Source organism: Anguilla rostrata, chromosome 1 (genome assembly GCF_018555375.3).
Source record: "Anguilla rostrata isolate EN2019 chromosome 1, ASM1855537v3, whole genome shotgun sequence".
Classification (NCBI taxonomy): Eukaryota; Metazoa; Chordata; class Actinopteri; order Anguilliformes; family Anguillidae; genus Anguilla; species Anguilla rostrata.
Genome location: NC_057933.1, coordinates 32,517,330 through 32,545,047, shown reverse-complemented (window position 1 = coordinate 32,545,047; position 27,718 = coordinate 32,517,330). Strand labels below are relative to the sequence as shown.

Genomic DNA, 27,718 nt, shown 5'->3' with positions numbered 1-27,718 from the left:
AACAACAAACTGTGCTTTATTAGTACATGATACACTACAATGATGCCAAATATGGAGTCTCTGAGTGCCACCATTGTCGCATAGGTCATTCATTTAACAAGCACCCCCTTCTGCAGTCTCATCTGCAAATACACCCCCCAAGCATGACATACTGGACAATAGCATGTATCTGAGAGTTCAAAAAAATATTCTTTCATCACCAAAAATTTGTATTCCATCATAGCAACAGGGTAAAGCCAACAAAAGCCAAAGGTATGCCAATACAGTGGTGAAAAGCACTACTCTCTGAATAGTGAAATAAACAAGTGGAATTATACCGCGTCATTGTACTGATATCAATATCTGCGACTAAATATGGAATAAATTCACACTCTTACCATTGATTTTACACATAAAAATCTCCCTTTCAAGGAGAACAACTTAAGTTTTGCATTTTCACCATGATAATTGCATTTGTGGCATTTTATTGCTACCTAAATTATGAATATAAGTTAGTATTGTAAATGGTACAAGTGTCTTGCTTCATTTAAGCCATTAGCGCTCATTAATGTTAGCTATGCTTCTAGAGCTAGTTTGACCATAACATGGAACTTCTAACTTTCACTACCTATAGGGCTATGCCCCATTTATGTGATACCGTTGTGGAAGATTGAACCTACATAGCCTAATTATGTGCACCATCTACCTATTGTGGCAGCTCTATTTTTTACTTACCTTCTTATCTATCTTTTCTTATTTTGGGTTATTATTTCTTATATTGTTTTACTATGTTTTCCCTTTGCATTCACTAGCACACTTGCAGAGTAACCACAGTGAGCAAAAGCCAGAATCTAGACGTCTAGAGGGGTGGAAATTTTCACCAAATGTTTATAAAAAATGTTCCCTGGGACATTAAGCACTTCATTGCAGGCTAACATCGGTCTATTTGCTGTATTGTTAACTGTGCATTTGTCAGATAAACTTTCGTTTGATTTAATCAGTCAGCTAACTAGGTAATAGACTAGATGCCATTGCATGTTATTAATAAGCAGAATTATAGCTTATCCCCCCCCCCCCCCAGATGTTCAAGATAACGTGACCGTTCTGCTAGTTCCTCAACAAAACCTCTAGAGGAAGCTTTGTAACTTGTAGCTGAAGTATTTTCCCACAATCAGCTATAATGATGTTGCAGACAGTGTTGGAGCTAGATGTTGGAGGCAGTTGTATACTAGAGTTGTCAATTGGCCCGAAAATTCAAGCTCAACCTGAGCCGGCCCAAGAGGGTGATTACATAAGCCACTGTAGCTCGTTTAGTGGGGAACGTAGATGGTTGCAGTTCAAAAATCATAGAGCACTGAGATAAAAAAGAGCGGCAGGTTCCCGGCTCACCCGAATACTTGGAGTGACAGATGAGGCTCACGGGCAGGCGCAGAGGGCGCAGATGAGGGTACTGGAACATCTGACGATGTTGTAGTGGATATGTGCTGAATGCCCTGGGCTAGTCGGAGAGGCTGAATTAAAGCAGTCAGGTCAGCGACACTGGCAGCGAGAGAATCCAGGGTCTTATTTACAGAGTCCAGGTGTGCCCAGCAGTTATTCCCTACTGTTCCAGAGCAGCTTTTACCTGGCCAGGATCTGCTGGGTCCATCTTGATCAGACTGTACTGTCAGGCTTTGCAGGCAAAGACCCAATCGCAAACCAGATGAAGAATCAAATTCAAAAGTTCAAATTCAAATTCAGATTTATTCCATAATGATCCAAATCAGCAGGCAGAGCATGAACCAAAAGACAATCCAGGTCAAAAGCCAGCAATTCACAGGGCAAACAATCCAAAACAGCAGGAAAAGAACAGGTCGCAGTAACAGATACAGGATTTCAATTTCCAGACAACAAACTGCACGAACAGACTCAGAAACACAAGTTCACAATCTGACAAGGAAGAGGTGCAGACCCAGGAAATAAATACACATGCAATAAACAGAAAAGACAACAAGGAACAGGAGGTAGTAATAGGGGTAATTAAAGTAATAATCTCTAAGATTTTCATTAAAATAAATGTCTGTTAATTCACTATCTGTCGCCGAATTAGGTAACACAATGGTGATTGAGCCTATTATTATATTTATTTATATTATTATTATTATTATTATTATTATTAATATAATAATTTCTGATTAAAGAACTGGGTGTCTGTGGCGACATTCTCGGGAAAAAATCACAAGCGGCGCATAGTTAGTGACGCGTTTTCCATCACCCATCAGTGCTTGGTCCGCCAGAGAGGATAGACGGAGCAAACACAACAGGATCGCTCTTCAACTCACTTGCGTGTGAGCGGTGTACTGTTTTTTCCAATGTCTGCTAGCGTTACAATAACAGAGAAAGGGGGGGGAGGGGTTATGGAACCCTAAAAAGTTTTTGTGCAACATGAGAGGTCATATTATTTGTTGATGTAGATTTCGTATTGCATTTGATGACAATGTAACGTTACTAAATTACAAAGCCTAGCTATTTTCACAGCTAACGCTAGCTACCGGACCATGTGAATAAAGGCAACATTAGCTTAGACAACGTTGCGCACAGTATCCATCTGTCATATCAGGTAACATTGCATTAGCTAGCTAGCTAATGTAATTAACACAATTTAATGTCAGCTAACAATTAGAAAAAAACGCTAGCTAATGCTACCGATTGGTACCGACCTCGCAAAACGTCTCTCGAATGCAATGCTACCTTGTTGCAATGTAGCTAACTAAAGGTCAGTTCAGATCAATGATTCGCAACGAGACTGGATGCAACTTGCAAAATTCCAAGACGTCTGATTGTAAACGTTCTAACAGCACTTGGTGATTTGACCAGGTGAGTCTTTTGAGACCCCAGGCAACGGCTTCAGACGCTCTGCAACTAACCAGTTCACACTGCTGCAATTTTCTCTGCAACATTCTAAAACTGTTTCGTCTCGTTGCAAATCATTGATCTGAATTGGCCTTAACGTTACCGTTATTTACTTTGCCATCAAGTTCATCGATATATTATAATGATTGGAATAAAGCCGTCTTTACACAGAGCATTAACCAGGGGTATAGGTGGAGCAGAGCCAGGTCTGATTTCAGTGTAAAGATGTCAAACCGGAGAAAACTAAATAAAAGAATACAGCAGTATGGATTAGCGTTATTATTTTATTACGCTTCCTCATATGGTCCTTCAGCCTTGCCCTTTTTTGATGCCTTTGTTTTTGTTTCTTTCTTGTTCTGATTGCTAATTTAACACCTAGTTCCGCTTTATTCTCGAACAGTTTGCTAGCAAAACCAGAAACACCAGCGGTAACATTTTGCAAGGCAGTTGTTTCAAAAATATCACACAACAATCATTCACGAGAAAGACTGTTTAGTGTGCACGAGATACATAATTGTACGAGCCGCAGCGAATCCCGCAAATTCTTCTCTGCAGCGTAAAGATGTTCATACCGGGCAAAAGGTGGATAAAGAACGTCTGTGGAAATTGATCATCACTAATTCTGCCCCAGGTCTGCTACGGCATTTTAACCCGGCTCGGCAGTGTAAAGGCAGCTTAAGTTAGCCTAATATTAGACAATGAATGAGTGTGTACATAACGTTACTTTTATAACAACCATTTTTTATTCAGTAAATAGTAAGTGTTATAATTGGCGTGGCACAGATGCCAACTGACTGATGTCACACAGGCGACACTGGTTGGATCCGGTTGGATCTCTGGGAAGTGAGGTCCAAAAACACACCTGCAATTACTGCTTTTCGCCTTCGGTACCGCCAAAGCGAACGAAACAGAAATCTTTGAGATTGTAACTTTAATAGAGATCAGGTGAGGGGTGGGGACAAGAGCACATGGGAATCAAACATGGCAAAACCAAAACCTAAACCAAGCACATGACTGACAATACACAGAGTGGCCAGCTGTCACAGTCCAGAGAGGAGTACTGACAACACCAGCAGTCTGTTACATTTTGCCAGACTCACCAACCAACTTTCTGAAAGGACGTCTTCTCTCCAGTGGGAAATGCTTGCCTGTCATCACAGCCTATGTCACTGTGGAAACCCTCAATCAGTGGGATCCTGACATTCTGTGCAGTGGTCCATGTCCCGGGAGTACAGCTCCAGCTGAATAGTGGTGCTTGAGAAACCAAATGATGTCTGAAGGAGCTCAGTGGCCTCCTGAAGGACATTCTGGTGGTCAGAACTTGGCTCTGAAAAACAACATGTCTTTCTGTGGCACATCAATCTCTCTGTATTGTGTATAGCTGCCATTTACAAACAGGGAGAGTGACTAAAAAAAGTATCCACTTGGGTGTAATGAGTTTGCATGCCATGTAAGGAGCTGAAGGCCTGTACTCAAGGAAAGGTAATTTTTCTTGATTCACATTCAACTACCTAGACAACCAGAAGAGCACATATGGATATAATTTAGAAGCACAGTTGGCTGCAGGTAATAGCCGTACAGTAATGGCATTGGTGCACAGGTCACAGAACACAGACACCCAGGCCTAAGAGGATGAAGTGGTTCCAACCTAAGCAGTTGTGTTCTAAAAAGCTATACCAAAAATCCAAAGATCAACAATGGACACCTCGTCATGGAGTTTGTAGTGCTGACTCAAGCACTGGAATAAAAATGTCTCAACCATTACACCGTCATACAAGTTCAGATTTAATATTTCTGCAGTTCAGTATGGTCTTTGTCATGTTATGTGATGTTATAGTGTCTGTGTTGTACATGGCCTGCATGCTGGCAGGGGGCAAGGTCTCACCAATAGCCAGGTGGGTGGAGAGCAGGGTGTGGCTCTGGGTGAGAGTCCAGAGGTGCAGGTTGTGCACACCCTTCACAGTTGTAACTGAGAGAAGAGCCTCCTTCACCGTGTTAAACTCAACACCATGAGGCACTCCTGCAGATTATGAAGAGAGAGAAACCTGCAATAAATTGCAATGTATTTTTCTTGAAAATATAATGAATGATAAATATATTTTGGGTGATCCACTCAAAAACTATAAAAAATTTAAAGCAGCCTTCAACTGGCTGATTTATAAATTCTTTATTGAACAAAAACCTTCCCTGGTTTTCCCCTGTCCTTCAAACTACGGTTACGTAGATGTTCCTGTCAACATTATAACAGTAGCATGCAGGTAGGGACTGAAATTTTGAAATTGTGTTCCAGATTCCATGGTTACCTTCCATGAGGATCCTGATCACATCCCTCAGAACCGAAACAGTTGTTCCAAGGACAAACACTGAGAACAGGAAAGTACAAAGTGGATCTGCTATTTTGTATTCAGGCTGTAAGGAGATGACAGTTGAGCGCAGTGATTAGGTGAGGCCTTACAGCAGACAGGGTCCCAAAATGTATCACACAACATCAAAGTGACTGACAGTTGATGGTGACTTATATGTCCTTATATGACATAGTAAACATTGAAAGTCAATGGGGCCCCCTAAAGACTGTTTGGACATGTCTTTGTGCCTTCAGAGATATAATGGAATGCTAAACGGTTTAACCTAAAAAGTAGCCTTTATGACATCAAGATCAGTATGTGATTGTTGAACAAGGGAACCTGAACCTGGCAGCTAGACGTTGGATCATCGGGTAAGCTGTCAAGATTCTGATGGCCACTAAAATCTTCAAATAAACCAAGGAAAGTGTTTTAATTAGAAATTATCCCTCTCTTTCGCACTTGCCTTATTCCTTGGCATGTGACATGCTTGCGGGGCTGATGGTTTACTTGGTGTTTGTTGCTGCATGCACTCACCTGTTCCTTGTTTTGTTCATATTCTTGCTCTGAATTTCTAGCTCTTTGAGTCAACAAAATACATTACATTACATTACATTACAGGCATTTGGCAGACGCTCTTATCCAGAGCGACGTACAACAAAGTGTATAACCATAACCAGGAACAAGTATGACGAAACCCCTAGAGAGAAGTACCGGTCCAAGTGCAGGGAACAACCGCATAGTTCAACTTGGACCCTGAAGGTTAAACTGATTAACCCTAACACAACGAGAACGGCAACAACGCAATCTATGGAAAAAATACAAGCAGTAGTTAAGACAGTTAATGCACCTAAGTCACCTACGAAACAGCTGCCTAGTTACAACCCTAAGCTTACAGTCATTTACAGGGGGGTAGGGAGGGATGGGGAGAGGTGCAGCCTGAAGAGGTGAGTCTTCAGTCGTCGTTTGAAATGGGTCAGTGTCTCAGCTTTTCTGACCTCCACAGGGAGGTCACTCCACCATCGTGGGGCCAGAACAGACAGGAGACGTTCTGGAAGTGCAGGTGCGAAGAGGGGGAGGTGCTAGGCGTCCTGAGGTAGCAGAACGGAGGGATCTGGCTGGCATGTAGGGTTTGAATATCTAATGGCTGGCATGTAGGGTTTGAATATCTAATATACAAAACCGACTTTGGAGGATTCATGATGCTGCAGGTGAAATTAAGATTATCCTAGCCATACTTGGGAACCTCAGCCTCTGTGACAACAAGACTGATGGACATTGTGCAGATGGCTTGTCTGGGCCCCTCAACCCTAATTTGGATATTTTACATTGAGATACTCTGTCAATTTCGTTCGCAATAGTGATGGATTCAGCAACACTTCTACAGACTTTTTGTCTTAGAGGACTCATTTATTGTCCCCAATTATATTCCAAAACTGAGGAATCTTTCAAAAAGACTACATACTGAATCCTGATTATTCTTTTACTATTGATTTCTGGCAATGTCCAGCCAAATCCTGGCCCAGATACCCTCAGATACATATTATTGGCTTGAAAACGCGAGACGCATTACCTATTTTAATTTTATAAAGCCCACTCTGAAACAGGCACAGGAGGCGTCTTTTTGCTGTTGCCAGGCAACCGCACTCTGCTCCTGTCAATCACTCGCAGAATTGAATATTTAACAGCATTAGTCAACTAATTTCACCTGAAAAGAACTTGCCACCCACAAAGCACTAATTTGTCACTGTGCCTTGGACTGCTTATTTTTGTCATGGGTAGTTACGATTTGTGAAATTGTACAACTTCAAGTGGCCAGAAACTGTGACAACTAACTTCTCTTTCATTTTCTTTATTTAGCTACAGCGGAAGCTAATGGCAGAACCAAGGCCCACCTCTACTTTCATGCAATTAGACAGCAGAAAAAAGAATGATAGTGACGTAGGGCGCTTTTTTCTTGGAGAACATCAAAAAAGGATTATTTTCAGCTCATGCACACCTGAAAACAGAGGCGCCCTGGGGGGATAAACACAAGGCACCTGGTGCGCAAAGGCAACTCAGAAAATGCATCAAACTCATTGAAAATAATTTAAATCAGCTGTTAAAGTGTGTCCGGTAGAAAATGCAACCTTAATCAGCATCTTATGCCTCCTGATTTCAAAGGCAGATCAGGTTTGGGTATCATTCACCTTAAAGGAGTAACATGGTGGTTGAACGTGACACTTCCCAGTTGTCTTTAGGCAACAACAAAACAAATGTGCATAATTTTTTTTATTATTCAGTCATTTCAATGTACTTTAAAACATATTTTTCTAAGCCTAAATTTCCCACTATAAAAGTTCACCCGAACCGTCTGGGCGTGGTAATGAGAACTGTTAGCTATGATTGACAGACCGTGCCCCGTTACCATAGCTACCCCCATGATACGCGCTCTTTTTGGGAGACTTTTCACAAGCTAGCTAGCTTAGTAGTATATCAAGTATCGATAGATAGCTAAGGTAAGGATGTTGACTTATATCCAATTATAATTTTTGCTATCTAGCTAGCCAAGTTAAGATAAAAGCACAACTATAACGTCCTCATAAAAGCAAACTAGCTAGCTAACGTTATCGATAACATTGCCTCATGAAAGCAAACTACCTAGCTAGCTAACGTTAGCTAGCTAGCTAAATGAATATAACCAGAAATAATCTAATAGCCCTTAAAAGGCACTCTAATTTAAGTGAACCTAACGTTAGTCAAATATTTGCATTGTCTTGCCTGTAAGCCAGCGGCGCAAACTATGGGTCTCGAGTTATCCATGGGTTTACGGGGCATGGAGAGGGGAGTGGTTACTGTGTTCGTGACGCACCAAGTTGACAACTTTCTCAACCGGTTGAAAATAGGACGATAAATTTAAAACGCATATTTCTCCAAAACTACAGAACGGACATATTTAATACTTTACTCACTGTGTTTCTTCAATGCCTCTTGTGCAAATAGCACATAAAACCGAGAAAGTGTTTTGGGTAAAATCTTGTGATGCTGATGCTGTTCTATCTGAAACCTGGCTGAAAAAATACCTGTTCTTGATCAGAATATTTACATCAGTGGCTACTGGGATGGCAGGTATGTCATCTCACTAAGTTACATCGTGGCAGGTGCAGATTGACCCAAAAGAGGTGGGGGTGTTGCAATTCACGTTAAGCAAATAGTTCATGTTAACATTGCACTCTCTACATCAGTAAGTAAATAACTTCAGCTCAAGGCCCTTTCTGTTAATGCTGGCAAAGACAATCATATCATGTACGCTGTTATGGACACCCATCAGCTATTAATAACTCCTCAGGCTCTGAATCAGGTCCATCAGCAGTTTACCTAATTTGTAAAGAAAGGAGAAACAGAAGTCTATTTTATTGAGACTACTGAAAATTTTAACAACCCCAGGAAGTTCTGGAAAGTGGTTAAAATCTTTACCCGCCAGGGACATTTCTAAAAGATTACCTCCCTGCATATCACTAGACTTGCTGATTATTACAGACAAAATGAAAATCTTGAATTGTTTTAATGGTCATTTTATTTCCTCAAGTTTTTTTTGTTTTTTTGTTTGACTCCTACTATGGAGAGTATAAAATGTAAGAGCAGAGTTAAGACCCATCATACATTTTTTGTGCCCCTTTTTCTGTTGCTGAAGTACGCAGGGCTCTAAATGAATTGAACCCTTGCAAACCAGCAGGCCCATTGATTTTAAAATTAGCCACAGAATTGATAGCAGAACCACTACCTAATTTTTTACATCTCTCCTTAGTTTCCAACAAATTTCCTACTGTCTGGAAATCACCGTCTTACCTCTGTTAAAAGGAGGAGACCCTACAGTATTGAATAACTAATTTTTTTAAGTATTACATACAACACCTTGCCAAGAATCTCAAGCAGAAGTTGGGTTTTTTCTTTAGAAACAAATCTTGGCAGGCAGAGATTAGTGGAAGCTACCTTCTTGCCAGTTCTTTATGGTAATCTAGTTTCCATGCATGCACCCACCTATTGTCTTCACATGGTAGACACTATGTATCATGAAGCCCTGAGATTCATCACAAATTCATGACTCGCCATTGTTTATTGTACTCAATGGTTGGTTAGCTTGCTCTATCTATGCATCAACTTAGCCACTGATATGTTTTTATTTATAAAGCAATCCTGAGAATTCTCCCCACCTGGCTCTCTTTTTACTTGACCCAGAGTTATGCCACATACCAGTTACAGTATGATCACATGATACTCTGATAACAAAGTTTCCTACTGCCGGTACTGAGGTGGGTAAAAAAAGGCTTTGAAGTTCTTTGCAACCTCTGCCTAGAATAGCTTACAGAGGGAACTTCAGCTAACAGACTTGATTACTCTTGGATAATGTAAATCTATTATAAAGAGCACAGAACTTGTAAAACTGTAACTGTTTTTGAACTCAGTGTTGTTTAATCTATACTGTATTATTGATTTTATTTGATTTATTTGTGTGACTGGGTACCCATGTGAGTGTGAAATAGGGCATTACAAAATGACATTACATTATAAAAGTGCATGCATGCTCAGTCAAGCTACCCTGTATAAACAGGTGAAATCGTTTTTAAAATGTCATAAAAAGGGCCATAGTTAGACAGCTTTTGACAGAAGTATGTCACAGGCGCTACTTTCCATAAAACCAAATCATTAAAGAATGATCAAAACAACAGACAGAATATATGTGGTCATGGAAGAATCAACAGATGGGATGGACAATTATCCATCTACCCATCCATCCATTATTCCTGGTCAGGGTCACAATGGGGCTGGAGCCCATCCCAGCATGCATTGGGAGAGAGGCAAGAATACACCCTGAGCGGGTAACCAATCCATTGCAGGGCACACACATTATTCACTTAAACACTCATACATATGGGCAGTGGACTCCATACAAAGGCCCTAGCTGGGATTAAAACCCAGGACCTTCTTGCAGGCGACAGTGCAATCCACTGCACCACCATGCTGCCTATGGAGAATTATGCCCATAATGACTAATGACATATTTTATGTAATTTTATGGACAATTACAAATTTTAAAATCCAACTCAAAAAAGCATAAAAACCCATGCTTCTGTCAACCAACGTACACATTTCTTCTAAAAGGAGAGAACTGTTGAACTGTGTATAATGACATCCACCACTTTTATTCATAATTTCTTTAGCATTCCTGTGCTGCAAATTATATTATTGATACTATTCATTTGTGTAACTATTTATTTGAACATTAAATATTATATAGCTTCTCTTAATACAAGTATTTCTGACTGCTTCAAACAAAAATTTACATCCCCTCTGAAACATTTCAAAATACTGCTGCAAGTCCAGGGTCCTCAATAATTGAACATGAAAGTCACTTGTACAAATCACTGTCATTTATCTGCTCTTAATTAGTTGTAGTTTCTCTATCAATGTAGATGATTAGGGTGTTGCAATTAGGATAATTGTCTGACATGGTTTCACAAGAAGACTACTGACTTCTTGGCAGAGGACTGAAATACATCTTAGAAAATAAGCAGGGACAAACTGGTGGCCCTACACAGTAAACCAGAGTGAATGCTGTGATGGAGAGAAATTGGTATTAAACTAGGGAACTGAATATCCCACTTCTCCTTTCCAAGGAGCATTAGTTTTGCTTTACTTGGTGTAGCTCAAAATGCTGCAAAGAACAAGCCTTTTGTTGCCAACACACCATGTCACACTTGGTGATGCAGTAGTCATAGGGCTCTTTCCAATCACTTATTTTAACTCCTTGCCTCCTTTCTTCATGACCTTTCCTTGCTTCCTTAGTTCCCCCCAATGGAGAATGCAAGGAAAGGACTTGAAGAAAGGGAGCAAGAACAGAGGAATCGAGGAAATGTGTATTAGGCAAATGGAACGTCCTTTTTCTGTCAAGACTCAGTTTGAAGCCACATCAATTACAGACGTGGCAGATGGGCAGAGGTGGATCCACAGGACAATCATTTATACATGATGCGTTTCTAAAGAAAATACTTCCAAAGAATGCACTCATGTTTCCTTGCTCAAGCATCCATTGGGAGCCTCCCAGCTCCTCACTCCTAGCTCCTTCAAAGCATTTAATGGGTTAAAATGTCCTTAAAGATGCTGGACCGCAAATGATTTCTGGGTCACCCAAGGACTAAGGAGTCAAGGATGAATAAAATAAGCGATTGGTAAGAGCCCACAAAGTGGGCCTTGTGGCTGGTAAGGCAGGTCCTATTTATTTTACCTGAAAGCATATGTAAAAAATTAAGGTAAATCCATTTTTCTTTTCACCCCTTTAATTTAAGTTATATGAACATAATTACTGCACTTGATCTTTCCCTTTTTTCTGGGGTTTGCACTCAATAAGAACCCACATGACCTTATGTGAGCCACCGCTAACCTGGAAGTAGATGATTATGGCAGCCACCAGCACTCCCATGCTCTGCAGCAGGTCCCCCACCACATGGATGAAGGCAGCCCTCACACTAGCGTTGCCATGGTCACCCAGGAAGCCATGGGAGTGGCTATGCTCAGCCACATGGTTCTCTGCACCCAAGGGTGTGTGGCTCGCTCTACCCTCATTGAGCCTGTGGTACCCAGAGTCATGAGCGTGTCCATGAGATGAGTGAGACTGATGGAGAATGTATGCCATTCTGAAAAAGGGGAAGTGACAGAGACTTAAGTAGCCAGTAGTTTAAAAATATAATTTAGTACACTGCTATAGAACATGATGTTATGCCAGGAGAAACAATAAGAGCATAAGAGCATGATTGGTTGGCTGGGGACCTTGGTCTTTATCTGAGTGTGCTAGTCATATTTCTTGCGTGGATTAGCCAATGAGGGCTATGGATTGAAGCCTGACGCTGACCAACCTCTACCACATAGACGCACCACAAACTCTTTTTGGTGACTAGATGGAAAAGAACTTATGTTATGACTAGTCATTGTTAAAGGCTGAATAACTCAAATGTATAAGGTTTGCAGTGACTGGTATATTTCCTAAAAGAAGAGATGGGGTTTGCAGGTTGTATTACAAATGAAAATAAGTCAGGTCAACCAAGATAAGACTATATTAGACTATATTAAAGAGAATAAGACTATATTAAAGAGAAACTCACATGAAGTTGACACCGACAGCACATCCTGATGTTACAAGCATCACATGGCCATTGATTTCATAGTCTCTATCAACAACCCTCTGAACAGCAAGGTATAGGAGGAATCCTGTCACAATCCAGATGGACATCACCGACACCAAAGCTCCCAGAATTTCTGCCACAAGTTACAGAATTACAAAGTAGAAGGTGTTACAGTAAGCACACAATATTCAAGTATAATTATATAATTTTTAATATTATTTTTATTTTTTATTTTCCAATAATATAATACAAACATATGACGAAAACAAGCACAAGAAAGACAAATAGACAAATAAAAAAGAACGCATACTCGACCTATGCAACTCACACTCACACACGCATACACACACACACACACAAAAAAGGTTGGTTGGAGGTGACAAATTAATATTTAGCTATTAATTATGCGTATGAAGAAACATACACATATACATGCATGCATATAAATACCTAGATACAGTATATACTGTACCCATGCACATACACATATGGTCACAGATACCATTAAACATTATATACAGTTTAAAAAAAAAAATTATTTCTGTCTTGCTATAACATACTTTTTATTCAAGACACAGTGTGCCATACAGTTTACAGGCCTGCATTGCTTAGTGATATTTTAAACTCAAGATCATTGACTCAATCTTTTTTGTTCAATTTTATGCACATACCTAATGTGCTTAATGTTGTTAAGTCTCAGTTAGCTAGCTAATTGTATACATCATGAGAAGAGCTAAGTTACGTCCAGGAATACTTCTGTATTGTTATCATGACTCTGTTTTTACCAAGTTAGACAGATGGCATCTTCAAGTATTTGTTTCAAGGAAGCTATGCTTATCTGTGATGGTTTGTTACTGTGAGTTTTCCATTATGTTTTGTGTAACGTAGGAGCATGGATTTGTGAAGAGAAAACATAACAAATGAGTTTTTATTATAATGGTAAATTACATTACATTTGAACCGTGAAAGTAGGAAGTTTTTGTAGATTGTTAATTTGATTTGTAAATTTTAAGTTTCTTACGTTTGGTTGATTACTTGTGGAAAGCATATGTGGTTGGTTGGCATGTTAAATGGTGACTTGACTTTATTTATGTACTGTAACTGCTGATAGAAGCTGCACAATGAATTCTGAAGTTTACAGAAACATCCCATCTGCTCAGGCTCAAGCAAATTCCTCCAAACGCATTGAATGATGTTTCATCCTACAGTAAGACAATGATACACTGCTGGAAAGGAGTCAAAGCCAAGAACTATAAAGTTACTGACTGGCCAAGGCAGTCACTCGATTTGAATACAATTGAACATGCGTTTCATATTCCAAAGAACAAACTTAAGGCAACAACCCCCCGAAACAAGCAGGAACAGAGAAAAGCTGCAGTACAGGCCTGGCAGAGCATCACCAGAGAAGATACTCAGCCACTGGTGATGTCTATTGGTCACAGACTTCGAGCAATTATTGAATTCAAAGGATATGTGACAAAGTACTGAACATGACTACTTTCATTTACTTACAGTTGAGGCCAAAAGTTTACATACACCTAGGCTAAAGATATTCAAATTCAGTTTTTCACAACTCCACACATTTCATTTCACCATACATTTCTTTTGGCAAGTCAATTACGGCATCTCCGTTGTTCACATCAGAGATTATTTTAAAACAATCGATTAGAGACAGATTTTTATTTACTTTAATTCAATATATCAGAATTCCAGTGGGTCAAAAGTTTACATACACCAAGTTGACTGTCTCAAGACCTCAGAAAAAAAATTGTTGACCTCTACAAGTCCGGTTCCTCCTTAGGAGCAATTTCCAAAGAACTGAAGGTACCACAAGCATCTGTACAAACAATTGTATGAAAATATAAAAATCATACACAACACATACACTGCATCCTTCAGGAAGGAGGCACAAATTAACTCCCAAGGCTGAACACACTTTGGTCTGAAAGGTTCAACTGAACCCCAAGACAACAACAAAGGAACTGGTGAAGTTGGAGGCATTAGGTACCAAAGTATCTACATCCACCGTTAAGAGAATCCTACATCGGCATGGCCTGAAAGGCTGTCGCTCAAGGAAGAAGCCCCTACTCCAAGACCGGCATAAAAAAGCCAGAATGAAGTTTGCAGGTGATCACCGGGACGAAGACCTAGCCCTTTTGAGTGTTCTCTGGTCAGATGAAACAAAAATTGAACTATTTGGCCATAATGATCAGCGCTATGTATGGAAAAAAGGGTGAGACTTTTAATCCAAAGAACACAATCCCAACTGTGAAGCATGGGGGTGGCAGAATCATGTTGTGGAGGTGTTTTGCTGGAAAAGGGACTGGTGCACTTCAGAAAATAGATAGCATCATGAGGAAGGAAAATTATCTAGAAATACTGAAGCAACACCTCAAGACATCAACTATAAAGTTAAAACTTGGTCGCAACTGGGTCTTTCATCAGGACAATGATCCTAAGCATACCTCCAAAGTTGTAACAAAATGGCTTAAAGACAACAAAGTGAAAGTATTGGAGTGGTCATCACAAAGCCCTGACCTGAATCCCATAGAAAATTTGTGGACTGAACTGAAAAGGCGTGTCCGGGCAAGGAGGCCCACAAACCACACTGAGTTACACCAGTTCTGTCAGGAGGAATGGGCAAAAATTCTGGCAAAGTATTGTGAGAAGCTTGTGGAAGGCTACCCCAAGTGTTTGATTCAAGTTAAGCAATTAAAAGGCAATGCCACCAAGTACTAACAAAGCGTATGCAAACTTTTCACCCACTGAAAATCTGATATAGTACATAAAAGCTGAAATAAATCTGTCTCTTAGCTATTATTTTGAAATGAGCTCTTATGGAAATAAAGATACCCTAGATACCTTAATTGACTTACCACAGGAAATTTATGGTAACATGAAATGTGTGGAGTTGTGAAAAATTGGGTTTGAATGTCTTTAGCCTAGGTGTATGTAAACCTTTGGCCTCAACTGTAATATTAATATGTCCCAAACATTATGGTGCCCTGACATAGGGGGCTATGTATAAAAAGTGCTTCAAGTGCTCTAAACCAGAATGTATAAAAATACCCTTTGCTAAAAGCTGAGAACGTACACTTTAGCCATGTGTGAATTGTTTAATTACCAATCAAAAATTGTGGAGTACAGAGCCAAATCATTAAAAAATATATATTTGTCCCTAACATCATGGAGGCACTATATATTACCTTCATAAATGGAATTTTGGAATTTCCTATTTTCAATTGACTTATTTATCCACTCTGAGAGTAAGTGGTGCAAGGATCTCATGAAATACTTTATCAAATTCACACCCAAAACCACCTGGACCTGCTGACAGAAATGTCCTTGGTGTCAACCAACTCCTTTTTAGAAAACATGCAGTCTATATTTCTTTTGGACACTTCGTTTAGTTGTGGGATATTGAGTGAGTCAAAAAACTTGGCAAAATATGCTCTTTAGCTGATTATTTGGTAGTATATAGTCCTGAATATAATTCCCTAAAGCAGTAATTAATATTTTCAACGTTTGAAAGAAAATTACAGTTTTTTACTGGATCCTATGGATAGCATGTTTAGCTTGTTCCCTCTGACTTGTCTTGGCTGGTCACCCAGCTCAAAGTTTTTTTGTTTGAGCATCAGTAAAAGGAAGTTGACTGCTGAGAATAACATTATATTCATATTTTAATTGTAATACTGCACCAAAGTCAGATTGTTTAAAGGAGTTCATGAATGTTTTTGCCAATATAGGGTGTTCATTCAAAATTTCATTGTCTATTTTGCCCTTATTCCCCTTTTTCAATTAAGCTTCAAAAACCTTAAGTGACTCCTGCAGAGTCAGTTACCTCATCATTGTTGTTAAACTTCAGGAACTTGGTAAGATGTTTGACTATGTAACTCAGATCTGCAAGCAACATAGAACTAAAATGTCAGAAATAGTCCTGTTAAGGTAGATTAAGTGTAACTATGATCTGAAACTGTTACACTTCTGTTTTTGTAATTTGAGGATTTACCCTCGAATCCATTAAGAAATAATAAATTCTAGTATTAGTTTTTGGATGTGGGAGGAATATGAATGGTCAGTAATAGTCTATTAGTAGTCTAATCAGTAGTCTAATTAGTTCGATTCTTAGTACATTTTTAAAGCAAATTTTACATTTTATTTCCCAATTTGGAATATGCAATAATGTTTTGTAAGCATGTCTCATTGTTGCAACATCATTCGATTCAGGACAATGAAGGCGAGCAGGAGGAGAGCATGTGCAACCAACTGCCCATTCTGTCCACAGTCCACCAGCTGAGCCACACAGTCAATAACACAGTCCAGGCTGCATAGCAGACTGTGGGGTGCAGCCAACACACTGGAACAGTATATTAACAGGATAAGCCACCTTGCTGCCTCTCAAATACTGCTATGAATCAATACTACAGGTGCCTAACAGACACATGAAAGTCACATTTGTGCAGACAGCATAATCCCTGTTGACGTGTTGGGTTCAAGTAAAATAATTGTCATTGACTACCAATTACATATATATTATTGAGAATCCCATATTGTTTGAGAAATAACAGTGGTGGAACCAGACCTGAGCGGTGCCATCCAAAGCTCATGGTTTTGGTGGGGGGTCGGGAGGAGACCCACAGGGAGAAGAGGCTGACCAACATGCTGCTGAAGTCAGTAAGGAGATGGGCAGCATCTGTCATGATGGCCAAACTGTGGGCAAGGTATCCTCCTGCATGTGAAAAAACATATACATGTGCTCACACACAGATGTAAATGCACATATACACAGAAACAAACGCATGCATTCGTGTGCGCACAAATAAACGCACAATCATTTTAAGGACCTAAGATGGAATCACTCATACCAGTGTTGCGGTCAGTTCCATTTAACTTCAGGCAACAGTTAGAAAACTTGCAGTAAGAAAACAATGACAAATATCTTGTGTGTATACTGTACACTATAAACCACAGAACAGCACTCTTGCAGAAGTTATTAAGGACACAGGTAGATGACATTTGGGAGTGGAACAGGTTGTTATGTGCGCCCCTACTTCTTGGTGCATGTGGGGTGCATGTCTTTCTCCCTCTCTCTCTCTGTCGCTCTCTCTGCTCTCTGCTTAGATTGCTTAATTGGTGATTGGCAGTGGGATGAGCTACACCTGTTCCAAATAGACTGCACCTGATAGACTCTAGTACAGGGGTGGCCAACCCAGGTCCTGGAGAGCCGCAGGGTCTGCTGGCTTTTGTTTTTACTCGGCACTTAATTGATCAATTAAAGAAGTTGATTACATAGTTAACTCACCTCACCTGGTTTATTTTGTGTAAGTGGTTGTTGTATTTAAGGTCAAAACAAAAACCCGCAGACCCTGCGGCTCCCCAGGACCGGAGTTGGCCACCCCTGCTCTAGTATATATACTACAGCCCTGTGATCCTTCTGGGGTCCTCTACACAGACGGGCCTGGAGGATCACCCCATTTGATTGCTACCTAGTCTTTATTACCATTGTACTAATTCATTCATTGTTGTACTGCTACGTGGTGATACGTGGATACTTGTATTTATCTTCAAGTGCATTGTGAAACTTGTCTATTAATTCTGGATTAAATCATTATTGTTGAATCTCTTGTTCGACTCCATTTTATGTTGTGGTTTGCCTGTGGCTAGCCGTAACACAGGTGTAGTAGCACATTATGTCACTTGTGAAATAAACAAGAGCTCGACTAAACTCTTACCAACCACTTCTCCGATCATAAAGATGAGGCAGATGATGGAGGCCATGTACAGCTTATTTTTAGCCAGAGTCTTCTCATAACTTTCACTGGAGGCCACCTGATTCCCATGGCAATGTGAACCAACAGTGCTCAGTTCCACAGTGGCAGATGCTTCCCTATAAGTGCACAAGAGGGTTGGATATTCTAGCCTGGGCATAATAATGAGGCATATTACATTCATATTCTTTACTGAAGACATTTACATGTTACATTAAAGAGTTACTAAATGAAAAAATAAAACTAAGAGAAACTTTGGTTAGGTTATATTAAGTCATAGTCACACCATCCTGAAAGAGACTTTCCCTGTAGTTCACAACAAGTATCACTCCAGGAAATAAGAATTTGAGTTTTAAGTATAGTTTTAAAATTAGAGTTTTAAATTTGGCATTTGTGAGTTAGTGGCCTAAAGCAAGAGAATACTGACATACACTGTATGGCCAAAAGTATGTGACACCTGACATCCAACATTTCATCCAGAATTATCGGCATTAATATGGAGCTTGTCTACCCTTTGCTGCTATAACAGCCTTCCGCACTTCTGGGAAGGCTTTGTACTTGATGTTGGAGCATTGCTGCAGGGATTTAATAACATTCAGCCAGAAGAGCATTTGTGAGGTTGGGCACTGATCGGGCGATTGCGCCTGGCTTGCAGTTGGGTTTCCTTTACTTTATGCTATAAAGTAAATATGTTAATATACTATATGACCAAAAGTATCTGGACACCCCTTGGTCTAGAGTTGTTTTTCATGGTTTGGGCTAGACCCCTTAGTTCCAGTGAAGGCAAATCTTTAAGTTACAATCTCGAAGATCTCAGTTTTGTTCTCTTTGGCGGTACCAATGGCAAGAAGCGGTAATTGCAGGTTTGTTTTTTGGACCTCACTTCCCAACTTCCAAACAGTGTCGCCTGTGTGACGTCAGTCATTTGGCACCTTGGCCACGGTAACTGTAAAACTTACTATCAACTGAATAAAAAATGGTTGTTATAAAAGTAACGTTATGTACATACTCATTCATTGTCTAACATTAGGTTAACTTAAGCTGTATTTACACTGTTGAGCCGGGTTAAAATGCTGTAGAAGACCTGGGGTAGAATTAGTGATGATCAATTTCCACTGACGTTCTTTATCCACCTTTTGCCCGGTATGAACATCTTTACACTGCAGAGAAGAATTCGCGGGATTCGCTGTGGCTCGTGCAATTTTGTATCTTGTGCATCATCATCGTGAATGATTGTTGTGATATTTTTGAAACAACTGCCTTGTTCCTGGTTTTGCTAGCTAAACTGTTCGAGAAAAAAGCGGAGCTGGGTGTTAAATTAGCAATCAGAATAAGAAGAATAAAACAAAAACAAAAGAGATTTCATCAAAAAAGGGCATCAAGGCAGAAGGAACATACGAGGAAGCGTAATAAAATAATAACGCAATCCATACTGCCGTATTCTGTAGTTTTTTCCGGCTTGACAGCTTTACACAGAAATCAGACCCGGCTCTGCTCCACCTATACTCTGGGGTTAATGCTCTGTGTAAAGACCGCCTTATTCCGATCATTATAAATAATATAAATATACTGATGGCAATGTAAATAACGGTAACGTGAAGGCCAGTTCAGATCAATGATACGCAACGAGACAAAACGGTTTAAAAATGTTGTAGAGAAAATGCAGTGGTGTGAACTGGTTAGTTGCAGAGCATCTGAAGCTTTTATACGGTCTATGGTCTGAAGCCGTTGCCTGCCCTGGGGTCTCAAAAGACCCACCTTGTCAAATCACCAAGTGCAGTTTTAGAACGTTTACAATCAGACGTCTTGGAATTTTGCAAGTTGCATCCAGTCTCGTTGCTAATCATTGATCTGAACTGGCCTTTAGTTAGCTACATTGCAAAGCTGCAAAGTAGCGTTGCATTCGAGAGACAGTTTGCCAGGTCGGTACCGGTCGGTAGCGCTAGCTAGCGTTTTTTCTAATTGTTAGCTGACATTAGATTATGTTAATTACATTAGCTAGCTAGCTAACGCAATGTTACCTGATATGAGAGATGGCTACTGTGCACAACGTTGTCTAAACTAATGTTGCCTTTCTTGACACGGTCCGGTAGCTAGCGTTAGCTGTGCAAATAGCTATGTAATTTAGTAACGTTAAATTGTCATCAAATGTAATACGAAATCTACATCAACAAATAATATGACCTCTCATGTTACACAAAAACTTTTTAGGGTTCCATAACTTTCTCAACTTTTCTCCACCTGAAAAAACAGTACGCCGCACACACACACAAGTGAGTTGAAGAGCGAGCCTGTTGCTTTAGCTCCGCCTACCCTCTCTGGCGGACCAACCACTGATGGGTGATGGAAAGCGCGTCACTAACTGTGCGTCGCTTGTGATTTTTTTTCCCGGGAATGTCACCACAGACACCCAGTTCTTTAATCATAAATTATTATTACTATAATAATATAAATTAATATAATAATAGGCTCATTCACCATTGTGTTACCTAATTCAGTGACAGATAATGACTTAACAGACATTTATTTTAATGAAAATCTTCGAGATTATTACTTTAATGCAATGACATTCTAGATCATTCTGTGCTTCAACCTTTGTGGCAACAGTTTGGGGAAGGCCCTTTCCTTTTTAAGCATGACAGCACCCCCAAGCATAAAGTGAGGTCCATATAAAAATGGTTTTGTCGAGAACAGAGTGGAAGAACTAGACTGGCCTGCACAGAACCCCGACCTCAACCCCATCGAACACCTTTGGGATCACTTAGAAAGCCAACTGCAAGCCAGGCCTAATTGCCCAATCAGTGCCTGGCCTCACTAATGCTCTTATGGCTGAAAGGAAGCAATTCCCAGCAGCAATGCTCCAACATCTAGTATAAAGCTTTGCAAAAAGAGTGGAGGGCTGTTATTGCAGCAAATGTTGGATCAACTCCATATTAATGCCCAAAATTTTGGAAGAGATGTTGGATGTCAGGTGTCCACATACTTTTGGCCATGTAGTGTTTCTCCTAGAGCGTAATAGGCTGACAGTAGACAACTTCAAGAGGGCAGAAGAATAAAAGTATCTTGTTTAATCAACTTAATTAAACCCACTGATATTGAAATGCGTTAATTAAATACATCACGAATGTTCCATTTTTAGACACATAACTAAAGGCATAAATAAATATGGCACATATGACACACACACAAACACACACACACATCTCTTTTCATCTTACCCAACTTTCACTCTGAAAAAGTAAAAAAAAATACTTGGTCACAAAAAGCAGGCCTATCGGTTTCGCTACAAGTGAGTATCGCTCCCAGCAGTGCCAAAGAGGGCAGCACAGCTTCAAGTTATGAGCAATAGGAGTAACTGATAGTGGGATATTCACAGACTAGCAACTACATTAAGATTCTTAGCTTGTTAGTCAAAGAGTTCGAGTTGAAAGAGTTATCCAAAAGAAAAGAAACCACATGTGTGTTTGCTTGATGTAGCTGTAGATGGCAAATCAATTCACATAACATAGCCGACAGAACTCATTCAAATAATCTGAAAAAAGACAAATATAAATACACAGAATCACATTAATCTCAGTTAAGACAACGCTAAACTGTAGCTACTGCCTGGGATGCTTAATCAGTCTTATGTAAGTATTCTGCTACCACAGAGCTTGGGGTAGCTAGAACAAACGGTTGATGGAAGTTGTTCCATGAACACATGGATCTCTCTGGTACAAGTTTTCGAGATAAGTTTAACCTTTTGTAAATCAGTTGCCCTGAACAGATCTGAGACAGTAGTCAATTCTTCTTAAGTAACTGTGAACATTATATCCAGTGTCCTTAGAGTCAAACTGTTGAACAGCTTTAGCTATGTTGAATTCTCTAGCAAAAACTATGCTAAGTTCCACAAGTCTACCTATTTGGGGTATGAATGTGTTTCATACTGAGCTTGACATCCTCTCTTTGGTGGTGAGGACAAAGTTGAAAAGCAGTCATCATTCTTCCAATGACTGGAAGAAGCTGAATTGTTGCTATCTGTGTACTGCACCAAGCTATCACGTATACTCTCTATATTAGAGCTTTTCACTTTGTCTGCCCAATACGAACAGCAGAATCTCTTCTACTGTGTACATGGTAAAATGCTGTGGTCCCCTTTGGAGGGATAAGCATGAAACGAGCAGTCCTGATTTGGTCTGGCTGTCTCTTCTTTGCAGAGATGGATTGGGGATACCCACAATATTTTGTGCTATTGAATATACGAAATATCAAGCTGTAGTTACTCTTGTTGTGTTTTCATTGGCATTGGAAATTTACTTTTTATATATTTTTATAGACACTCAAGATACCAGTGAGGATGAAGATGAAGATGAAGACGAAGATGACAATCTGTCTGAAGATGACAGTATTTCTTCCCAGACCCCTCGTTGGAAAACATGTCACACCACCTTCTCTGCAGTACACCCTGAATGGTTACACATCCCTCCATCAGCCGGTAAAATTCTGTCTCCATACCAATATTTCAAAAGTCTTGCGATCTCTTTGAGCTTATTGTTAATGAGTCAAACCTGTACAGCATCCAGTGCAATCCTGCCAAGCCGCCTAACCTTACTGTTCAAGAACTTGAACAGTTCTTTGGCACTGTGCTCCACACATCCTTATTCGGTCTTCCAGCCACCCACATGTTTTGGAGCCACAGTAGCCGCGTTGCACATGTTGCTGATGTGATGCCTCTTGCACGGTGGGAGACCATCAAAAATATTTCTCCATTTCAGCGACAACAGTCATCAGCCCATGAGAGATATAGCTAACTACAATGAGCTATACAAGATTCTGCCTCTTCTAAATCACATCCTCACCAAGCTGAAACAACTTCCGATGCGTGACACATTGAGTGTGGTTGAACAAATGGTGCCATTTAAGGGTAAGAGCACATTCAAGCAGTACCTACCCAGTAAACCAAGAAAATGGGGTTACAAAATACTGGTCCTTGCTGGATCAGATAGCGTTCCACACAATTTTGAAGTTTATACTGGGAAAGCTGTCCATCCTCCTCAGCTTCCAGATGTAGGGGCAAGTGGGAATGTAGTGCTGTGCTTGGCAGAACCAATACCGAAGAATAGGAATTTCAAATTCGTTGTTCTTTGACAACGAATGAGCTTCAGCAAGCTGGTTTCCAATTCTTACAAACATGCTTGATCAGCTCACCCAAACTGGTCCATAACAAGTCTGCTTGATTTGATGTCCGATGAACATTGTCCAAAAGCCAAAGCCAGCTCCACCAGGTTGGTACACCAGCTTAGCCCAGCTCAACCAGACTGGCACACCAGCTCAGCCCAGCTTGAACAAGGACATTCACAAGCTGGTCTTCAATTAGAATTTACAGCAGGCACATGGCTTCACAGGTGTTTCTGATTAGTTAGGTGTGTTCAATTGCTTCTTTAGTGCAGGCATAACAGAATTTTCATTATCAAGTTTTGAGTCTAGCCTTTTGATTGCCTTTGGAGTATGGTACTGATGTTTGTCAACATGAGGACCAGAGTTGTGCCAATGAAAGTCAGCGAAGCCTTAGAAATTAAGAAAAAAGAGAGCGCTGGTGAGGTCAGAAATCACAGAGAGCCTGGTAAACAAGGGAAAAAAATCTATCAGTATTTGTCCACTCTTTCTTTTGTGTACCCTACTCTGCTCTGTATTCATTCAGCACACTGGATTTGAAATAAAACATGTGCAGTGCAACAGTGCTAGTCATCGAATCGTCTGATTGCAACCTAATACTGCGCCTACTAGTAGGTTAGGTTACTTTCTTTCTTTCGGGTGTCCAAAAAAAATTATTATTATTTATAATAATTTTTTTTTTTTTTTTTTTTTGGTGTCAAAAGGGCCGGGTCTGGACGAAAAACATCCCCCTAGCGACGCCACTGCTACGGCACAAGATTTTTAAGCACAGCTTTACGCCTAACGTAATTTAGCTAACGCTAACATGTTAGCGTTTCGCCTACTTTAGTTAACCTAGTTAGCGCTTAGTGATCGCCTACTTTAGTTAACCTAGCGCGTACGGATCGCCTACTTTAGTTAACCTAGTTAGCGCGTACGGATGCTATCCTGACCCTGATCTCAACTAAAATGCATTGTTGTGAAAAGCGATTGCAGACTGGAACAGCCAGCTAACTTAAATAATTCGCTTGATTTATCTGCTTGCTTTGACTTGAATGCCTGTTAGGTGCACGAGAGAACGCAAACGATTTTATCAATATTAATTTTTTATTCAAATGGAAACATGCAATGTGCTTTTGGTTATGTATGTAAACAATGTGTAGTAATAAAATAAGAGCTTGTAAGCTACTGCAATATTGGCTCGTTCTCATTGTTTACAGGAAAAAGTAGCCTACGATATGGGCAACGACAACTTTTCGATATGATTTGCTGCACTATGTTGTTAGTCCTGCTATCCTGAACTGACATAAGCAGTACAAGGTGGAAATTATTCAAGGTGTCATTGTCTAGTGCTTACATGTACCACATCACTTGTGCTTGATTTCTCTGTGTTTTTTTTTTTAAATCATAAAATACACACTAAGACATGACAAATCCACTGAAAAACGAACATTAGTATCCTTAGAAAAGCGGTGAGTAGTAGCCTACAATTAAAAGGGAACCGCGAAGCGGTACTGACCTGGCCGGTATATCACAGGACACAGACAAATGTTCACGCTTACTGAGCACATTGAACTGTGAGTTAGCCAAGAAATAATAAATACACTTCAAAATGCTAAAATCACGTAAAATCTGGATAAATTAGACTTATGTATTATTTTATATTCATACAATCGTCATCTAGGTCAATGACATTTATCATCTTCATCATCACCACGTCACTCACTCAGCACCATTTGAAACATAATTTAAGAGCAAATTAAATATAGCCTAGCTATTCTCATTTTTAAATTTATGTTTGCCTATTTATTTTTCATACGTGATTAGTCATCATCAGCACCATCATCATGCAGACAGAAATGCTACAACTAATATCATTTTAATGATATACTGCAATTAGTAGCAATATCAGAATGAGAATTTAGTCAAAATAATATGGTGAAATCAGCATAGAATCTTAATTTATGAGCCACATATTCCAGCTTTATTCCTAATCATTTATTTATTTGTCACGAGTCATCCCCATGAACAATGGGAACAAGAAAATTATGGCAGGTAACATAATTATTAGTAGGCTAATATTTATGTATCAAAATAACAATATAATGAAAACAATAATGGCAGTGGATTCATGTTATCCTAGGACCTAGGTCATGGTTTAATAGGCTATACTGCGTATTCTGATACATCGGTTCTGTGCAAGAAACTCTGAATTCCACCCTTTTCTACATAGCCTAGATCAGTGGTGTCAAACTCGTTGCCATGGAGGGCCGTGTGTATGCAGGTTTTCATTCCAGCCTCAGATCTTGATTATATAATTAGTTAAATTATTTGCTGAATTAGGGATGCAGGTTTGTGCACAATGGTGACCCGACGTCTATGGTGACCCGCATTGTCTAAATAAAAATTTTCTTATATTCTGTGCTTCAATGCAGTTAAACGCATATGGCTGAATGAGTAATTGGACTCAATTAAGGCAGCATTAATTGGTTGGAATGAAAACCTGCATACACACGGCCCTCCATGGCAACGAGTTTGACACCACTGGCCTAGATGAATAACAACGTCATACTCGTTCATGAGCGGGTGCTCCGTGCTCGTCTATGCAGTAGGCTACGCGCGCTGTGACGTAAAACCATGTGGACCAAATTGAAATGAAATAAATCTTATATCTTCTTCCAAGAAGAAACAAAATCGGTGCCTGCAAAGTATTTCGTTCAGTGTGAATACATTTTAGAGCTAAAAAGTTCTGTCCAAAATATTAATTAATTAATTTGGCCAGGGTAAATTCGTAGTTTTGAATGGACTTCAATGGAGAAATTTGCTTTTTGGCACAGGGTTATGAACTGCAGTAGCCTACCTCGAGTAACTATTTACTGGACTTTATGAGCTTCACAGAGAATGGCAATCTCTGGTCCCCTGCCTGAAATGGGGGACTATTTATTAAAAGATCTGTAATTTCTACATGGCGAAACCAAAATGTAGACTTATAAAAATGTCCTTAAATAAAAATCTAAGAATATGCACTTTCATTAGGCTACGTCTTTTTCCCCAAAAAATTATGGTGCTCATTGTAGGCCGGCTATATATTTTTTATATAAACAGAACCGGTGATAGACAGAACCTATAAAATGTAGTTAATTAATCCAACATTTTAGGCTAGTATTGTATTGGATAAAAGTCGCAGGCTTGGTGACACGAACAGCTTATCGTAAAACCGAACATGATAAAGCTTAACCTGTCCGTTTTGTGTTTTTGCAACTTGCTTTCATTCCAATAAAGGATTTGCACTCGTGCAGTAAATTTGTGGATTGTTTATTGATTTGCACCCTATGTTGGGAATGGGTGTGCGTGGAGTGGAGCGACTAGCCTACCAGCCTACATCAATAGCTATACAGCACTAGGGCTTACCGAACTAGCAAGTTATAATCACTGTTATAATTTTAACTTTTATATCTTATCTCATTTTGGCACAGTTAGTCCTCCATGCAGTAGGTTAATTTGTTTTTTTTCACACAAACCAATGCAATCTTATGGCGTGGCCATCAATCATTACAATTCAAACTTGCTGACTTCCATTCTTGCTAGACGAAAAGCCAAAAAAGCAGTGCAATACAACTGACTATATACATCTCGACAAAAATATAAACTGTAGGATAATGTTAACTGGTAAATATTAGCTACGATACTGGTCACTACTGTAAGCGCGAATATGTTTCTGGTTGCGTTTATTGATATGCCAGGGGAAAATTTACATTGGAAGCTTAAGGTTCAATTTCGTAATCAAAACATTTACCGTTTTTGTTTCAGTGAGTATGTCCTTTCGTTGATCAGGTGAGATTGTTCTGAATCTTCCATAGTTTCCATCGCCGCACCTCGTTACACTGCATTTGGAAAATATGATTGATATTGGCATGTGCTCATGTGTGCTGGACGCATTTCAAGTGCAATAAATAAATAAATATTGACTTAACCGATCGTTTTAAACATTCTAATATTAGACATTAAATAATAGAGGACACTAATGTTCAGCATGTCTTAAATACAAAATTATCGAAATCGCTGTGTTCCTGTTCGACAGTTTGGAACTTAACTTGGATGTGGAGTCTGAAGAAAGTCGTATCCTAACCTCTTGCAACAGGGGGCAATATTCCTTAGCACTCACGGACACTTTCTGCCCGAAGTACAGTATCTAGCACCTATACACCTGACACTGCTTTGCAAATAGGGGCGATACTAGGCTACTTTCATTTTCTAGTTTAGGCCTACACATATGTAGGGGACAGCGGTGAAATAACGGTTTTCAAATTTGGCTAAATTCTAAATAAGCTCAGTATGAGTGTGATTTTTTTGTCAGCTTCTTGTAATTGATGCAGTGCTGTTGTATGAACTTTTTATTTTTACCTCTTTTTTTCAATAAAAACGTGTGAATTTCTACCGACGT

General features: G+C 39.7%; 1 protein-coding gene across 3 annotated transcripts; it reads right to left on the bottom strand.

Annotated features, from left to right (window-relative positions):
* Positions 1-1,702: 1,702 nt before the first annotated feature.
* Positions 1,703-27,416, bottom strand: LOC135254775 (proton-coupled zinc antiporter SLC30A2-like). 3 transcript variants are annotated; one of them, XM_064335285.1, is made up of 8 exons: positions 27,071-27,416; positions 18,106-18,260; positions 16,956-17,102; positions 12,353-12,506; positions 11,635-11,887; positions 5,175-5,280; positions 4,757-4,891; positions 1,703-4,166 (listed from the first exon to the last, which is right to left on the bottom strand). In XM_064335285.1, exons 1-8 carry the CDS (start codon positions 27,139-27,141, stop codon positions 4,156-4,158), a joined length of 1,032 nt encoding a protein of 343 aa, XP_064191355.1. In that variant the 5' UTR covers positions 27,142-27,416; the 3' UTR covers positions 1,703-4,155. The 3 variants fall into 3 exon arrangements, with proteins under 3 accessions (XP_064191355.1, XP_064191337.1, XP_064191347.1); XM_064335267.1 differs by having other exon boundaries at positions 1,703-4,198; positions 27,071-27,409; XM_064335277.1 differs by lacking the exons at positions 18,106-18,260; positions 27,071-27,416 and adding an exon at positions 17,239-17,498 and having other exon boundaries at positions 1,703-4,198.
* Between the last annotated feature and the right edge of the window lie 302 nt (positions 27,417-27,718).